The 17,301-nt window shown below is 37.3% G+C and overlaps 1 protein-coding gene across 7 annotated transcripts in view; it reads right to left on the bottom strand.

Annotated features, from left to right (window-relative positions):
- Nucleotides 1-17,301, bottom strand: part of FKTN (fukutin) — a 99,690-nt gene that overhangs the window by 79,425 nt on the left and 2,964 nt on the right. For 6 of the 7 annotated variants that reach the window (XM_059925231.1, XM_059925230.1, XM_059925228.1 and 3 more), the window contains exon 2: nt 6,893-7,079. The exons of the other annotated variant lie outside the window; for it this stretch is intronic. In XM_059925231.1, coding sequence (XP_059781214.1) covers nt 6,893-6,997 — 105 coding nt within the window. In that variant the 5' untranslated portion in view covers nt 6,998-7,079. The remainder of the gene's footprint in view (nt 1-6,892; nt 7,080-17,301) is intronic. 7 annotated transcript variants of the gene reach the window in all.

Here is a 17,301-nt window from a genome sequence, read left to right as displayed (position 1 = left end):
GGGGAGCTGCAGTTTAAATTTCATTATCTTAATGGTTAATCCACCTCGGAAGGAACAGTTAATGGTATGCAGTGGCTACAACTTTGCTGTATAGGAGGAATGCAGTCACTATCAACCGATGACCCTACAAATGGAGAACCAAGAGAATAAATAACCTGGCCTCTTTCCTTCTGGTCTCCAGTCTCCAGCTGATGCTTCCCATTGGCTGAACCCAAACAGAAAATAAAGAGCAAGGGAGCTCAGCTAACGTAGTCCACAGAGGTCAACCTCCCAAGGCACAGAGTATGGCGAGGAGAGGACCTGGAGAGGCAAACAGAGACTATCCACCACACCACGGTAAGAAGTTGGGATCTTATTCCATAGGTATTTTATGCAGAGAATAACTTGATCAGATCTGTATTTAAGAAAAATAACTCTGACGGCTGTTATTTTTGCCAGAAGAGCATTACAAAGGGTAGAGATAAAGAAGAGTTCTTAAGCTATAAGTAGTAAAGTAGGCAGAACAGTGTTTTATGATGTGTGATTTGAAGAAGTAACATATCACATTGATGCCATTTGTTTATATGTCTCTATATATTTCTTTTCCCCTTTCCCCTTCAACCCCAAACTCCCCCAATTTGTGGGTTCCTAGGCAGCAAGGACTGCACTTGATTCATCATTTTGTCTCATAGCCTAGTACTGTGCTTAGCACATAGTAAACCCTCAACAAATACTTGACAAATGAATGACTGAATGTTCTAAAAGAAAAGCCATAGGGTAAAAGTCAAGAGGTTAAAAATGTCTAAAGATATTCTGAAACACTACCTATGAGATATTTGTGTTGAAAACTTAAGTGAAATGAATAAATGAATGGAGAGATAGACTCAGATCCCAAATAGGACTGGTAGAAACAGTCTGGTGGCTACTGAACTCCACTGATAAATGAATCAAATTAAGATATGCCATCAAAGAAAAAGCATTCAGGAAACAGAAGTAAAGATTTAAATGATCCTGTCATTTTTTAAAGATAGTAGCCAACAATCAGTTTCTTACAGACACCAAAAAACAATTCTTAATTCAGCATGATAATTAACCATGCCTATTGGACCTAATGGTAATACTTTAAAGAAATTTTGTTAAGTCTTCAATAACTGGTGGGAAAGCGGTGTTTCTTAATAATCAAAGCTGCTTGGCCAGAAACTTATACAGCCTAAAGTCTGGGAATAAACGAAAAAAAAATTTAAATATCCTTTCATTCTAATGAAAGAAATTCTTTCACATCTCTCCTGGATAATGGCAGGAGTGGCGGGGTGGGGGGAAGGATGGGAAGGGGGAACAGTAGCATTTATCAAAGTTTACCATACTAGATCAGACTATCAAGCATGATATTCTTTCTCAGCAATGACCTAGACATTAGCCTTCAGAACAAAATGGAACTAGCCAGAAGTCAAAGAGGATCTAAGAAAAATCATGCTTCAGTAACTGATGAACTGAAAACACTTCAAAAACCTGTTACACATGATCTAAATGGTTATAAGATTAATTTCCATTTCTAATAATGGATTATGAAATTGTTCACTGTGAATGACTACTGCCAAATTTGAAATCCAAATTCCCCTTTCAACTCCTTCCCCTGCCTTCTAACCAAACACACACAGGTTACTAAATATAATGCAAAGAACGATATCACAGCACAGAACACTGTAAGTGGCCTTCTAGGTAATAAGAATAACTGATTACTACAGGCAGCGGTGCAGCTTACGGTTGTAAGTCAAGAACATCATTAAGGTTTGGTTCACTCAGTGCTTTACACAAACATGGTTCATTGGCTTTGTCTTCTTTCCACTGAGGCATCAATATTTTACGACTTTCAATTGGGATGCAGAACTCCTTAAAGCTATCTCATTTCATATCTTCTTATCAATGTTATAGTATTCTGTTTGAACATACTTGTATTTACATGTTGGAATAGCCCTATGAGTGAAGACACAAGCTTTAGGAACTGAACTTAGCAATCTTTTTTTTAAAATGTATTCTTTTATTTATTTTATATTTTATTTTTATTTTATTTTTTTTTAAATTTTTGGCCGCGTTGGGTCTTCGTTGCTGTGCGCAGGCTTTCACTAGTTGCAGTGAGCGGGGGCTACTCTTTCGTTGCAGTGCGTGGGCTTCTCACTGTGGTGGCTTCTCTTGTGCAGCACGGGCTCTAGGCGTGCTGGGTTCAGTAGTTGTGGCACATGGGCTCAGTAGTTGTGGCTCATGGGCTCTAGAGTGCAGGCTCAGCCAAACAACTGAATGAGGGTTCAAACTCAGGACTATCTAGGCCCAAAACTCAAGAATTACTGCTGTTACCACTTCTATCAAATTTTGAGTTCCTTGAGATTAGGACCTGTGTTCTATTTATCTCTGTATTCCTACCAAGTGCCCTTTATGTAACACATAGTCAAGAAATACAGACTGAATGAGCAACACAGAATCATAATCACACTATCCTGTTAGACTCAGTAAAAAACAATGAACAACTGACATTCCCTAGAGGGTGCTAGAGACAAGTCCTTTCCTTTGAAGGACTGGAAGAGTTTGTATTTCAAAGACTTGGATGGTTGTTATGGAATCTGAAGAGTGAACTCTATCCATCAATGGAATTTTACCAGACCCAACAGATATAATCTGTTAGTTCCTATCTTCAATGCTATCAGATAACTGGATTATTCAGACCTCATTTAGGAGATCACTGAGAGACTAAACTTGCATAACCAGCTAGGGTCAAAAGGAATTCCATGGTGAGGCCCAAGAAATAGATAGACAGAAGTAGTCCTCCTTAACTCCAAGAAAGCAAATAGCCCTTCTTCCCTAACCAATGATAGATATTGTATTTCTCTCTATTGAAGAGCCTGAAAAACTCTGTAGTCCTAAACATTTACTACACTAGATATGGGTTGGGGATCAAAGATAAAACCCATTTTTCATCCCTGCCCTAGTTCTAATACATAATTTCAAGGGTCTCTCTAAATCACCTCAAAGTTCAAGGATGACCTAGAATCAAGGTTTTTATGTTGATGATTCTGACCTATTAGTTAGTATTGATCAAGGCTACTATTATGTACTCTTTTGCCAAATCAAACAAATTTGATTGAACTAAAAATCATTTTCGTGTGAACTTTCTTTATTTATCTACGATTATCCCCCCAAAATTTTGTTCACTGAACAAATGAGGAATACAATTCAGATACGATCAATAAACAAAGTTCACAAAATTCTGGGTTCTCCTCCTATGTCAGGACAATCTGTATTAGATTACTGAGGATGCATCTGTACTTCCTTAAAGTTTGAGTTCAAAAACATTGTATGTAAGTAAAATCTTGAAGTTTAATAAAAAGCCAAAAGTTAAAAGTTTTTCCACAACAAAACTAAAAAATTTTTAAAAGTTGGTAGCTTCAGCAGTTAGTCTAACCCTATTTTTAAATAAAGCTTTTTTTTTCCTGTTAGTATAGAGAAACTACTTGTATTCCTTACAGAGTATCTTACCTTCACATTAATAATATATAGGAAACATTTATTGTCCCATTAGCATCTGTCCCCAATTAAATTATAAATATAGAGAGGAAAGAGACCACTTCCCAATCACTGTTTATCACCTTAGCAAAATGCCCAACACATGACTTTTAAATAAAAGTTTCTGAATGAATGAGTAAGTTTTAAAATTCCATCTTAAAGAATGCAAAATTACTTGCCTAGGAATAGTTTAATATAATTTCCATATTCTTCAATAAAATAAAAATAACCTTTGGTATTTAGAACTTAGATGTTGTAATTTCCACCTATCATTAAAATTAAACATAAAAAACAAGAACTCTAGTACAGATAATGCAAATTTCACAAATTTAATAGTATATAAAGGTTAACTGAACTTTATTTAATTTAACGCTTTATTTTGTTCAAAATATTCTATTTTGTTTAAAGAATATGGCACTTATTACTAAAGCAGTTTGTATGCCATGGACTCAATACAACAAATACTATTTTTCATTATAAAATTGAAGATAATAATAATAAAAATAATAGCTAATATGTACTGATCTCTTTCTATGTGACTTGTACTGTTCCACATGCTTTATGTATATTAATTCATATAAGTTTCACAAGTCTCATAGGTGGTACTGTTACTGTCCCAATTCCGTAGATGAGGAAGTAGAGGTCAAGTAACAGAAGTCAAGTAATTTACCCAACATCCCACAGCTAATAAGCAGGATAGATGAGGTTTAATCCTAGGCTGGAGATCATGCTCTTAACAACTATGCCACATTGCTTCCCAAGGAAGAAGGTCAAGACAGGAGTTATTTACATGAATTTAACATATAATTAAGATGGGATTTTTAAATTAATGAAGTCATTCAATAAGTGACATTGGAACAGCTGATTAACCATTTGGGTAAAACTGTAAATTAAATATCTAACTCATACCTCATACTAAAATAAATTATATTTTGTATAAAAATTTAAACATAAAATATATCTGATGAAAATACAGGTGAATATTTCCACAATCTTGGGCTACTTATGACATAAAAACCAGATGCCCTAAGGGAGAAAGATCTTGATACCTGTCTACTTAGAAATTAAATAGAACACTAGTGTATTAAGGGGGTACATTGTGAATATAAAGGTAAAAGGCAAATTAATAAACTGGGGAAAATATTTGAAATATATATGGTAAATGCTTAATATCCTTAAAACTATAAAGAACAGCTACAGAAAAAGTCAACAACATCAGAAAAATATGCAGATCGGAATAAAAAGAAATTATAATCAAGAAATAAAAAGAACCAAAAAGCATATGGAAAGATGTTTAACCTCATTAGAAAGAAATGGCCTCTAATGGAGTTTAATATCTTTCAGCTTTTGAACATCAAAAATACCAGAAATATAAAGAACAAGGGCTCTTGGGGTAGACTCCTCAGGTTTAAATTCTATCTCCCTCACTTAATAATTGTGTGACACTGGACAAATTTAGTAAGTTTCTCTAAACCTCAGTTTTTTCCGCTGGGAAAATGAGGACAACAGGATCTACTCAATTTATCGTTGTAAGAATTAAATATATGTAAAGTGCTTAGCATAGTGCCTAGCCTATAGGCACACCAAAAAAGCGTGAACTGCTATGGCAGACACGATAGGTAAGTTGACCTAACACCCACTCCCAAACCCCTTCTCCTTTGCGATCTCTATTATAAAGTCTGGAAAACCTAACTAACAACAGCATTAACACTAATAGTAAAATCTTGCTTTCCCAGATTTTCTTACAGCTGGGAATCTGCTGGCCATGTCACAAAAGAAGAAGCCTCCTAGAATGCACTATTTCCTCCTCCAGCCTGGACTGTAGCACCAGGGAAATGTCAAGAGAATTTTGGAAGCTCTGGACTGAAAGGTATAAGAGACAAATAACCCTCTATTTGTTTAAGCTACTATTAGCCAAAAGCATCTCAAAAGCATGACACAGATGCCATAATTATTGTTATTGTTGTTATTATTCCCATATTTGGAAAGGGTATAGGAAATCAGGCACACTACTTATCCTTAGGAAAGGTAACTTTGCAATATGTAACAAAATCTAGAACGTACATCTTAGACCCAGAAATTCCACTCTAGGACTTTATCCTAAGAAAATAATCAGCAAAGGGTTGAAGATGAAACACAAAGACATTCACTGGATCAACAGCCAAGACAGCTGGTAGCCTCAGTACTTGTCAATTATTTTAAAAATAATATAGCCTGGAAAGAATGGAGTTAGGTACACCTGTCAGGCCTGCATGTTAGAAACTGGGTAAGTGGGGTAGGTTATCTAACATCTCTGTCAGAGTTTTGGTTTTCGTATTTGTAAAATGAGGTCTAGGAACCTCATGTAATAATGCTGCATAATAAACCTCTCTCAATCTTAAAGGCTTAAGCATTTGTTTTCTCCCTCATAGATGTATGAGTCAGCTGGACAACTATGTTTGGTCTGCTCCATACATCTAATTCAGGGCTCAGGCTGGAGGTCAGCATCTACCCAGGGCACACTCTTCTCCTGGCAGGTCAGGGGAGCACAAAGGGCAAGTCACATCATACGAGCCCATTTGAAATCTCTGCAAATGTCTATAACATTCCACAAGCCAAAGTAAGTCTCATGGTCAAGCTTAACTAGGGCAGGGAAGTATCATACCCTTTGGGAGGGAAAGGGAAGTAACTGGTTCTGAAGAATAGTTCTAACTATCAAATGACGATACAAACAAAAAACATATCCCCCCCCCAAAATGTTTTTAGGGTTAAATTAAGCACAGACAGTATCTAGCACAATTCTCAATAATGGTAGCTATTATTATAATTAACCCCAGTGGGAGTGTTTGGCAACTTTTCACAATTCAGCAATACCTTCTCAACTTTGGAATTTCTTATCTGGACTTCTGTATCATCTTCAGAAGCTACCAGATTCCAAATTATTGTCTCTACATCTTTATACCTATAGATTTATAATAAAGGTAAGTTATAATGCTACACTTCCCTGTTAGACACTATATTAAAATATACTCTATACAAAAATAAACTAATTCTAATATTTTATCAAAATTATTTATCATTGAATTCTTTCCAATGAGTGATGATCTGTTTGGAAAAATAACAATTTCCACATAACTCTATCAGAAAATTTCAACATCACTGAAACGTGGCACCTCTGACTTTTAGCGTGTTATTACAATAACATTTAACTGTAATCTTGAATTGCTTGCCACACTCACGAGGATGAGAATCTCAAAGAACTATTTCTGCAAGGATTTTAAAAACTGTGATTAATTTTATGTACTGCAAAAGGGAAGTATGTTAGGAAAATATACAGCTAAAATGAAGTCTAATAATGAGAAAGGAAGAAAAAAATTACCTTTGCTGATAAATAGTGCTTGTAGTAGTACAACTGAAACAGCAGAAATGCAGAACTTGTCAAAGTTAAAAGCGCCAAAATCACGTTCTTATTGATCCTACTCATTAGTCTGTGGTGCTCACTTGGTTGTCTTTTGAAAGTAACCCAGTTGGTTTCATCTTTTTGGGTAAGAAGATAATCTTGTTTTCTGTGAACAAAAAGATATTTCTAAAGAGACAAAAACCTGTATTTAATTTTCACCTTTATTAACCAAGAAAAAGTTATCTAAAGTTCAACAGAACCTTCTTTGATTTGGTAATTTCCTATCCTAAAGAAATAATCAAATATGAGACCACACTTGAAAGAACAAAAAAGTTTATCATAGCATTCTTTACAGTTGCAAATAACAAAAAACATTAAAGGGATATCTATAAAAACTGACCCAAAGAGACTGGGGGGCTTCTCCCCCAGGGTTTCTGATTCAATAGAACTGGGGTGAGCCCTCTGAATTTGCATTTCTAATGAGTTCCCAGGCAATGCTGATGCTGCTGAACATACTAAGAACCACTTCCATAGAAAAAAATTAAGTTTTTGGTCAAGGAACATCATCTGTGTAATAGCTCTTTGTCTTTTGTTATGTAGGATGTGGTCAGTTTTTATAAATATCCCATATACATTTTCAGTTTTCTGCAAGTGTAAAAAAAGCCATGATAAAAATTTTTGTTCTTTCATCTTTGGTCCCATCTGACTATTTCTTTAGAACAAGAAATTTAATATAGTTCTACTTCTTCTTACCTCCTCTCCACTGTTTGATTTTGGTCAAACATATTAAATTCAGTTCTTCAAACGTTTATCTTTATTCCTTTAAATATATTAACATCTCTATTACTTGATGTCTAAACTTTGTATGTCTTTAGTTCTCCAGCTAAAAAATAAGAGAAAATCTACCTTCTGCATCTCTCCTCTTTCAATCCTGACTTTTATTAGTTTACTTTGCTATCGTTCTATCGCATTCTGCAATACAAATCTCACAGCTTTTTCAGTCTTATTCCTACTATATTCCCTGCCAATCCTTTTGCTGTATCATCTCTGTTCAGCTACTGGATGGCTGGTATTCATCTTCTCCTTAGGACTTGTGGGCACTATTTACCTTGAGTTCCTGCATTGTTCAAAAACGGGTGTCGGGTTTCCCTGGTGGCGCAGTGGTTAAGAATCCACCTGCCAGTGCAGGGGACACAGGTTCGAGCCCTGGTCTGGGAAGATCCCACATGCCACAGAGCAACTAAGCCCATGTGCCACAACTACTGAGCCTGCGCTCTAGAGCCCGTGAGCCGCAACTACTGAGCCCGTGCGCCTAGAGCATGTGCTCTGCAACAAAAGAAGCCACTGTAATGAGAAGCCCGCGCACCGCAACGAAGAGTAGCCCCCTCTGGTCGCAACTAGAGAAAGCCCACGCACAGTAATGAAGACCCAATGCAGCCAAAAATAAATAAATAAATAAATTTATGAAAAAACAACAAAAAAACGGGTGTCAACTAATAGTTTGGCTTTGAGATCACACTTTCTTTCCTCTGATGACTTATAGAATTTGTACCACTGTCCTGCAATGCGAGATACTCCCTTGACAATATCTGATCCTTCCCCTGGCACTCCCCTATAGATAAGCTGATCTTTTTAATGGGATGAGCAAAGAACACATTCCTTATCTTTGCAATCCAATTTTTTAAAAACTAGGTTATGTAATGATGTTAATGACTGTATATTAGTTTTTCTTCATTATGTGCACCTTCAATCTGTAGAATCAAGATTTCTTTCTCTGCGGCAAGTTTTCTTAAGTTATATGTTTGAATACTTTTCTGTTCTAATGTTGTTCTCTATTTCCAGAACTACAATTAATCATGTGTTTCATCTCCTTTCACTCCCATTTCACTTTGCTCAACTTTCAAAAGCCTGTCGTCATGTCCCTTACTGAGTTTTCAACAGTGTTAATTCTCCTTTTTGCCTCTTATGTGGCGTTTTATTATTATTTTTTTTTATAAGGGACCACTCCTCGATGTTCCCATTGACTCTTTATTTATTTATTTTTATTTTTGGCTGTGTTGGGTCTTCGTTGCTGAGCGCGGGCTTTCTCTAGTTGCAGCGAGCTGGGGCTACTCTTCATTGCAGTGCATGGGCTTCTCATTGTGGTGGCTTCTCTTGTTGCGGAGCATGGGCTCTAGGCATGCGGGCTTCAGTAGCTGTGGCACACAGGCTCAGTAGTTGTGGCTCGTGGGCTCTAGAGCGCAGGCTCAGTAGTTGTGGTGCACGGGCTTAGTTGCTCCACAGCATGTGGGATCTTCCCAGACCAGGGCTTGAACCTGTGTCCCCTGCATTGGCAGGCGGATTCTTAACCCACTGTGCCACAAGGGAAGTCCTGGCCTTTTATTTCTGATTTTATTTTTCTTTCTTTTCTTTCTTGAGTTCTGCCAAATTATTACTCACCATTTACTGTTGTCTTACTATTTCTTCCTAGCCAATGAACTTCCTTTATTACTTTAAAGAAGTGATGGTCTCCTTAAATTTGTTAGGCCAATACAGTTTTCTCATGGGTTCTTTGTCACTTGTTTTTCCGTTTCTTTTCGCTTTTCTTCTTGTAACATTTTTGTGTAGATGCTGTGCTCATTTCCTTTTTATTATTATTAATCTTTGAATGACATGAACTCCACTCAGGCCAACTATTTGCAAGAGGGTTGTGGAAGGAAGAAGCAAGGCTGTGTTCTGGACTAGAAGGTAGTCTCTTTAGTACACAAGAAAGCTCTTTATGATACAGGGTGCTCTGCGCATGTGTGTGCGTGAGAGAGACAGATAGAATGTATGTGAGAACAAGCAAGAGAAAGTTGTTTAGCCGTTATTTCTTGCCTCACCAAGAGAGTGCTTCCTGCAAAGACTGTGTATCTGTGTGCAAAGATTGTGTATCTGTGTGCTTTCTCATTTGCTCTTCCTTTCCTGCTAGTTCATGTTGCCAAACATTCCAAGGAAGCTTCTCCCACTGCTTTTCTATGCCTCCTGACACCACTGTAAACGGAAGATCTATTTCTCGTTGCTCTGTCAGTTCTACCTGAGATCTCTTTCTGCCAGAATGCTCTTTTAATCTCTTTCTGCTTACATTTGACAAATATTTCTCAAATATTTCAATTTGGGGTACAGGACTCTAGTCCCATCAAAGATGTAATTACAGTTGACGTTTGAACAATGCAGGGGTTGGGGCACCAACCCTCTGCACAGTTAAAAATCTGCATATAACGTATAGTTGGCCCTCCATATACATACGTGGTTCCTCTGTATCTGTGGTTCCTTCATATATGCGGTTTTGCATCTGTGGATTCAACCACCCAGGGGTCATATAGTACTGCAGTATTCACTATTTAAAAAAATCTACATATAGCAGTTCAAACTCATGTTGTTCAAGGGTCAACTGTACATCTCTGTCTCTCATTCTCCTTGCTGTTTCAGGGTAATTTCAGATAGAAGAAGGCACAAATGTCTTTACTCTGTCATCTTTAAATCAGAAGTCTTAGGGTTTTAAAACAATCCAAACGAGCTTCCAGTGTGGAAGCCTATATAAAGCAAACACTACATGATATTATATAAAGTCAACAAACTACTTAAGAGGAATATCACCAGTGACGTGAGTAATCTACTTGATTTACAGATAATGCATAAAGCAAAGATAACGGAATAAATCATGATCATGTTCTATCTCCTAAAACTGTAAAAACTAGCAACATAAAACAATATTGATGATGGCATTAGTTTTGCTGTCAGCTAAACCTTGCTAAAATAAAACAGTCAAATATGTATTCTGATAAGGACAGCTCACAAGATAACAAAAAGAATATTCTTCATTTTCAGTATTTCAGCTCAGTTTCTTGTAGTTGTAGTAAATAGTGCATCAACGTATTGTACACAGATTCCTAGTGAAATGTAAAGTAGCATTTGGAGTGTGCTATATAACCCAGCCTTTTCTGTGCCAGAATTAACAGGTGGAAAGAAAGGCCTATATAAACCACTACAGAAACATAAAGTCCAAATTAATATCTTGTTCTTTCTTTGGACATATCTCTAACTTACAGTTAATTCTTAAATGAAATAAACCTCCAGAATATATCATCAATCACAACTACATTTTTATTATCAAGATGATATCCAATTAACTTTACTTCATAACTTATTTTCTATAAATGCCAAGGCAGTTATTGCAAAGGAAGAATATTAGCCTGTCAAAACATTCCTATTTGCTAGCACCATCTCTTCATTAGGAATGGAGTTACCACTTTAAAATGAATAATGTGATACTTTAAAAAAGACAGGCCAAGGCTTGTTGAGTTTACCTCTAAAATCCCTCTGGCACCAACTCCCTCTTCTTTCTTCACTGTCATTCTAATTTAAACTCTAATTGTAAAAATGTCTTAATTGTAACTGATGTCCCAGGTTCTACTTTCTGCCTACTCATAATCTTACCTATACATTGACAGATATACCAAGTTGCTGATAAATGAATCAAATTACACCATAATCAAAATATTTCAGTGGTTCTCTACCACCTACAGATAAAGCTCAAATTCCACATACATTTGACCCTTGAACAACACGGGTTTGAACTACGCAGGTCCACTTATATGCAGATTTTTTTTCAATAATAAATAGTATTACACAATCTGTTGTTGACTGAATCTTTTGTTGTGGAACTGCAGATACGGAGGGCTGACTCTGCTACATGCAGATTTTTGACTGCAGGGAGGTGTAAAATAAAGAATGGTGCCCACCATCCAGTTCTACAAGAATCAAGTTATTAGCCACTGCAGTTGCTGACTTACAATACATCTGAAAGGAATTCAGGGTGAAGATCGGGATGAGGCACTCTGTGCTCCGGGAAAACAGGCAAAACAGGCCCTTAGATACTTAGAAATATTTCAGGAGAAACAGTTTAGGAACCTGGACCCTTGCATCTTCCCATACTTAGAAAAGCACTAAAATCATTAACTGAGATATGTGCTCCTCGTGACTAGCAGCAACTTTCTACAGACATGTGTGCTTGAGTGCACGTACCCCTTTGCCAAAATCATGTATCTACTGACCTCCCCCACTACCTCTTCTTACTCAGAGCTATCTGAGAGACTGTCTCCCAGACTACAGTCCTCAGTAAGTCCCCAAATAAAACTGAAACTCACAGCTCTCATGTTGTGTGTTTTTATTTCAGTCGACAGAGGGTTGACACCTGCACTGTTCAAGGGTCAACTGTAATGGCATTCAAGGATATTCACAATCTGACTGAACACACGCAAATTTTCTAGTCTTTCTCCCACTTCACACACTCTATGGTTTTTGCCCAGGTATTCCTGGAATACACACGACCTTTCCTGCCTCTTTGCTTTTACTCATTCCCTCCTGTCTGAAATGTTCTCATCCATTTCCACAGAACCAGTTCTACACCTCTTTTCATCACTCCTCTCAAGTGACCCTTCTTTTATGAAGTCTTTCATGCTCTTCAAAGTCAGAAGTGAACTCTTCTAGCTCTAAATTCCTAGTCTTACCTTCTTGAAGGGAATAAATATTTACTGTCTACCTTAACAGGCAGAGATGCCAATAAAATGCTAAGCTGGAGAGAAAATGATACAGTTCCCTATCTTCTAAGATGTTAGAGATGAGTATATAAGAGTTCTCAAAAGAAGAATGGTGATGGTAATGGTGGTAGAGGGTATGATGTGCTAAAGAACAGCATGGGAAGTTTTTTCCAAAATGCACAAGCACCATCCTTACCACCCTCACATCTATTAGGAACCACTGTTCTAGTTTGTGATAGACTCTATCAGAGATAAATATAGAGACAATATCAAGTGTAATGGTCATGGAGTAAATACAGGTTAATATGGAGCACAAGGAGAGGAAACTAACCCTAAGGATTTTACTACTTTCTATTTTGAATTATAGCTATTAGAATGCATGAATCATCTCCCCCACCAGCCTAAAACTGGTAGAATTATTATCAAGAAATAAGTATGCTAAGTATACTCAAAGACACTGCACAATGCTCAAGAGAACACAAAACTATTAAAAAAAAGTTTTTATTTAAAAAAGTTCTCTGTCCTACAGAAACTTTCATAATAAAACAGAATATGAAATACGAAAAAGTGATTTTTTTAGAGTTTAAAGCCTACACTTGGTTCCAACTCCTGAGCAATAAACATTTTAAAATAACATATGGAGAAATATAGCATAGAACCAAAATAAAAATATTATTTGTGTATACATTTCTCTTTATATGTGACATTTTAGCTATCATAATAAAAATGCTAGAGAAGACAAGTAATGTATTTTCTTACATATACTTAGGTAAAGCTTCCTAAAGAAAACAGTATAATGGCAAAGAAGAAAGAGTACTGCAGAGATGTAAATTTAAATGAGGGGGAGGGGAGATGTAATGGGGACTCTAAGGGGAGTTACCAGGTTTAAGTACCGAAGTATCTTCAAGTTCTAATGCAAATATGAGGTTAATATAAGTATGGTATATTACAGCATAGAATTAGTCTTAGATGACTTGGAAACAGGCTCTAGCTAGTGCATGAACTAGGATCTGGCAATGAAGAAGACAGGAATGGGCAGATCTGCTTCCCAGCTGAACCTTTAACGGGTTGTGGGTGTCTGAGCTATCAATCCTCTCAGTCTTTGAGCCTGGGGTAGCTAGAGTCCAAGACTGTCACCTCCAGCCAAGAACAAACACATTCTTTTACCCTTTCTTTCGTCCTTTATCAATTTTGCTTTGTGTCAAGGCATGAGAAAGGTGGAAAAACCCAGTGGTAGATAAAAGCCATATAGAAATTTGAAGGAAAAATGTACAGAATGGGAAGTTCAAGATAGCTCTCAGGCTCTTGCTACAGCCAAGAGCAGTATTTCACATTCTTTCAGCTTCCCATTTCCCTTTCACATTATCATTTGTTCTTTGATGGTAATGGCACAAAAAACTTTGGCACCTGGCTTAACCTGACATCCCCCCTCCAACTACTTTTTTAAGAATCATCTTGGTAGGGATCTGTTTGAAAGAATGTCAAACGGCCTGATTTTTTTATCCCACTTCTTCCCACTACTGCCTTCTGGATCATCTCTCGATATCAGAGGCCCTTGGACAAGAAATAATCAGCCCTGACACTGAACTTAGGCTCGTAAGATGATGTGTGCTAGCCTGGTCCCCTCAATGCTGCTAGATCCAATTTATTCAGGAACACTGGGGAGTGAGAGGAAGGTATAGGTGCTATGAATCAGACAGAACTGAGATTCAAATATGCCCTGCACTGCAAAATAAAACAGGAGGCTAAACTACAGAGAAGAAAGAGGGTAGTGTAAATAGGCAAAGGCACGTTTTGAGATAAGGCAGCAGACTGGAAAGCATAAAGAGAAAATGCTTCTGAAGAGGTATTCAGAGTTAAGATGAAAAAAAAAAAAAATCAACATTTTCAGCTGCTCTAAGCCAAAAAAAAGCCCAGTAGCAACAGATGCTACCCATCTTCCTTAAATACTGCTGCTCTTTTTCCATTCCTTTCATTGCTAACTTTGCAAAAGAGTGTCAGTAGCCTGGAAGCAAAGGTTAGACTGTAAGGGTTTAAGAAGTGTCTTTATCTGCTTACCGCTCATTCACTTCTTAACCCTCTCTCAATATGCTGACACTTGAAGATTAAAAAATTAGTCTCTCCATTTGATACCCCAGAAAAATCATAAATATATAGTGACTCCTTTTGAAATGGCTATGGAGTACTGAGTTTTTAGAGAGTGTCTGAAATGAAAGACCTAGATAAGAAAGAAAGTGAAGACAGGAAGGGACTGATATTACAGGGGCAAAGTAAAAGGGTGAAGGAAGTGGCATTGCCTAATATGCCTACTATTCTGTGTTTGATATGAAATCTGGATGGATGTTCTCTTTATATTCTCTTGCTCCTAATCATTTTATTAGATATACCTCCCATATCTACTGGCTAATTACTACTTATAAATATTTCACCAGACTGTTGGTGATGTCCTCTTGAACATTCCACCAGCACCTAAAACAAATCACTGTCTACCTTCAAACCAGATTTCTTTCATTACTCGCCCCTCTATTCTGTTAATGGTATCCCTATTTTCTTAATTATTTATGTTCAAAACAAAATAGTTTTTGTGGTTCTAATTCCACATCTGAGTCACCAAACTTACATTCTTCTTAGTGCCTCTAAAAGCTGTTATTTCTTTCCCATTTCCAGTATAGTTAGCCTAATTTAAAGGCCTTATTAACTCTGCCTAAATAGAAAGCCTCCTACATGAGTACAGATAGTCCCTGACTTACGATGGTTTGACTTATGGTTTTTGACTTTACAATGATGCAAAAGTGACAAGCATTCAGTAGGAACCGCACTTGAATTTTGATCTTTTCCTGGGCTAGCAATAAATGCCACATAATCCCTCATGATGCTGGGCAGCGGCAGCGAGGCACAGCTCCCAGCCAACCACGTGATCACAAGAGTAAGCAACCGACGCTTATAACCATTCTGCTTTTCATTTGCAGTATTCAATAAATTACATGAGATATTCAATACTTTATTATAAAGTAGCCTTTGTGTTAGATGATTTTGCCTACCTGTAGGCTAATGTAAGTGTCCTGAAGACGTTTAAGGTAGGCTAGGCTAAACTCTGATGATGTTTGGTAGGTTAGGTGTATTAACAGCATTTTCAACTTACGATGGGTTTATCAAATTGAGGAAGATCTGTACTCTACCACCAGGCTTTCCTCAAAATACCATCTTAGGGACCAAAGTCCAGTCATTTCTATAGTACCACTTTGTGTCACTTTCCCCTGCTTTAAGAACTTCTATGGCTTATTTAGTACTAATCCCCTAAATGAACCCATCGATACAGCGCTTGCTCACCTCGGTGCATTCATCTATGCTATTCCTTCTCTCTACAGTACTTTCTCCCCCACATCCTGCCCCCTCACTGTCTTTTGAGTAGTTAAGAGCATAGGCTCCGAAGACAGACTGCTATGTTCAAATCCTGCTCTGCCACTTGCAGCCTATATGTATGTCCTTAGGCAGGTTACTTAATCTTTCTATACCCCATCTTTAAAGTGGATCTATAAATTGTACTTGACTCACAGGGCTGTTCTGACAGATTAATACATGGAAAGCACCGAACAGTACCTAGAACATGATAACTATACAATAAATGCCAGCAATAATTAATAACTGTCACCTTAAAAGCCTACTAGGAATTCCCTCTGCTCTCAGACAACTAAGGGCTCCCTCTTTTATATCCACACAGCATTGTATATTTGTACTATTTTTGCAGTCAGTCTTAACTCATTATAGTTCCTTTAGACAGGAGGCTATCATATGTTTCCATATTCCCCAGCATTCCATATTCTATAGTCTTCCACAGTAGAATTCAAGCACAGACATAGATTTTTAAAAGATTTATGATGGACCTCTGTTGCCCCAAGAGCTCTGTGTGCCCAGAAGAGTATACAAAAGTATTTGAGATAAGTGGTGAATGTGAGCAACTGCAGGTGAAGAGTGACAGCCAGAGTTTATGTCACACAAGTCAGTTTGGTTTGTTCCCTCATTCATTCATTTTTCCATTAAGTTCACAAATATCACTGAGCACTATGTACATCCTATAGACACCAGGCAACCTGCCAGCTGTTCCCTGTCACAAGACTCTACAGTACAAACAATAGATTATGTTTATTTCAAAGGCAGCAGAAAGTTGAGGAACCAAGGATTTCTTTTGACCCCAACATTATTTACATACATTATTTCATGGGTCATTTAAGAGCTACCTTAGTAGCATACACACCAGTGTAAAAACAGTGGCTGTCTTTAGGTTGGGAGGACTGTAGGTGCTTTTCTTTTTCCTTTTCATTTATCCTATGTGAATACCGATTGATTTCGTAATGAGGAAAAAAAAAATACTAAGTTTCAAAAAAACTTTTAAAAAATTCTCTCGGGCTTCCCTGGTGGCGCAGTGGTTGGGAATCTGCCTGCCAATGCAGGGCACACGGGTTCGAGCCCTGGTCTGGGAAGATCCCACATGCCGCGGAGCAACTAGGCCCGTGAGCCACAATTACTGAGCCTGCGCGTCTGGAGCCTGTGCTCCGCAACAAGAGAGGCCGCGATAATGAGAGGCCCTGCGCACCGCGATGAAGAGTGGCCCCCACTTGCCGCAACTGGAGAAAGCCCTCGCACAGAAACGAACACCCAACACAGCCATAAATAAAAATAAATAAATAAATAAATAAATAAATAAATAAATAAAATATTTAAAATATATATATATATTAAAAAATTCTCTCATTCTGTGGCTCAAGTAACAAATTCTACAGCCCACACACATTATAAGCTTTAATCATCTTACTATCTTCCAATTTT

Source organism: Balaenoptera ricei, chromosome 6, assembly GCF_028023285.1.
Source record: "Balaenoptera ricei isolate mBalRic1 chromosome 6, mBalRic1.hap2, whole genome shotgun sequence".
NCBI lineage: Eukaryota > Metazoa > Chordata > Mammalia > Artiodactyla > Balaenopteridae > Balaenoptera > Balaenoptera ricei.
The sequence above is the reverse complement of the archived record's forward strand: the minus strand, read 5'-3'. Positions and strand labels throughout refer to the sequence as shown.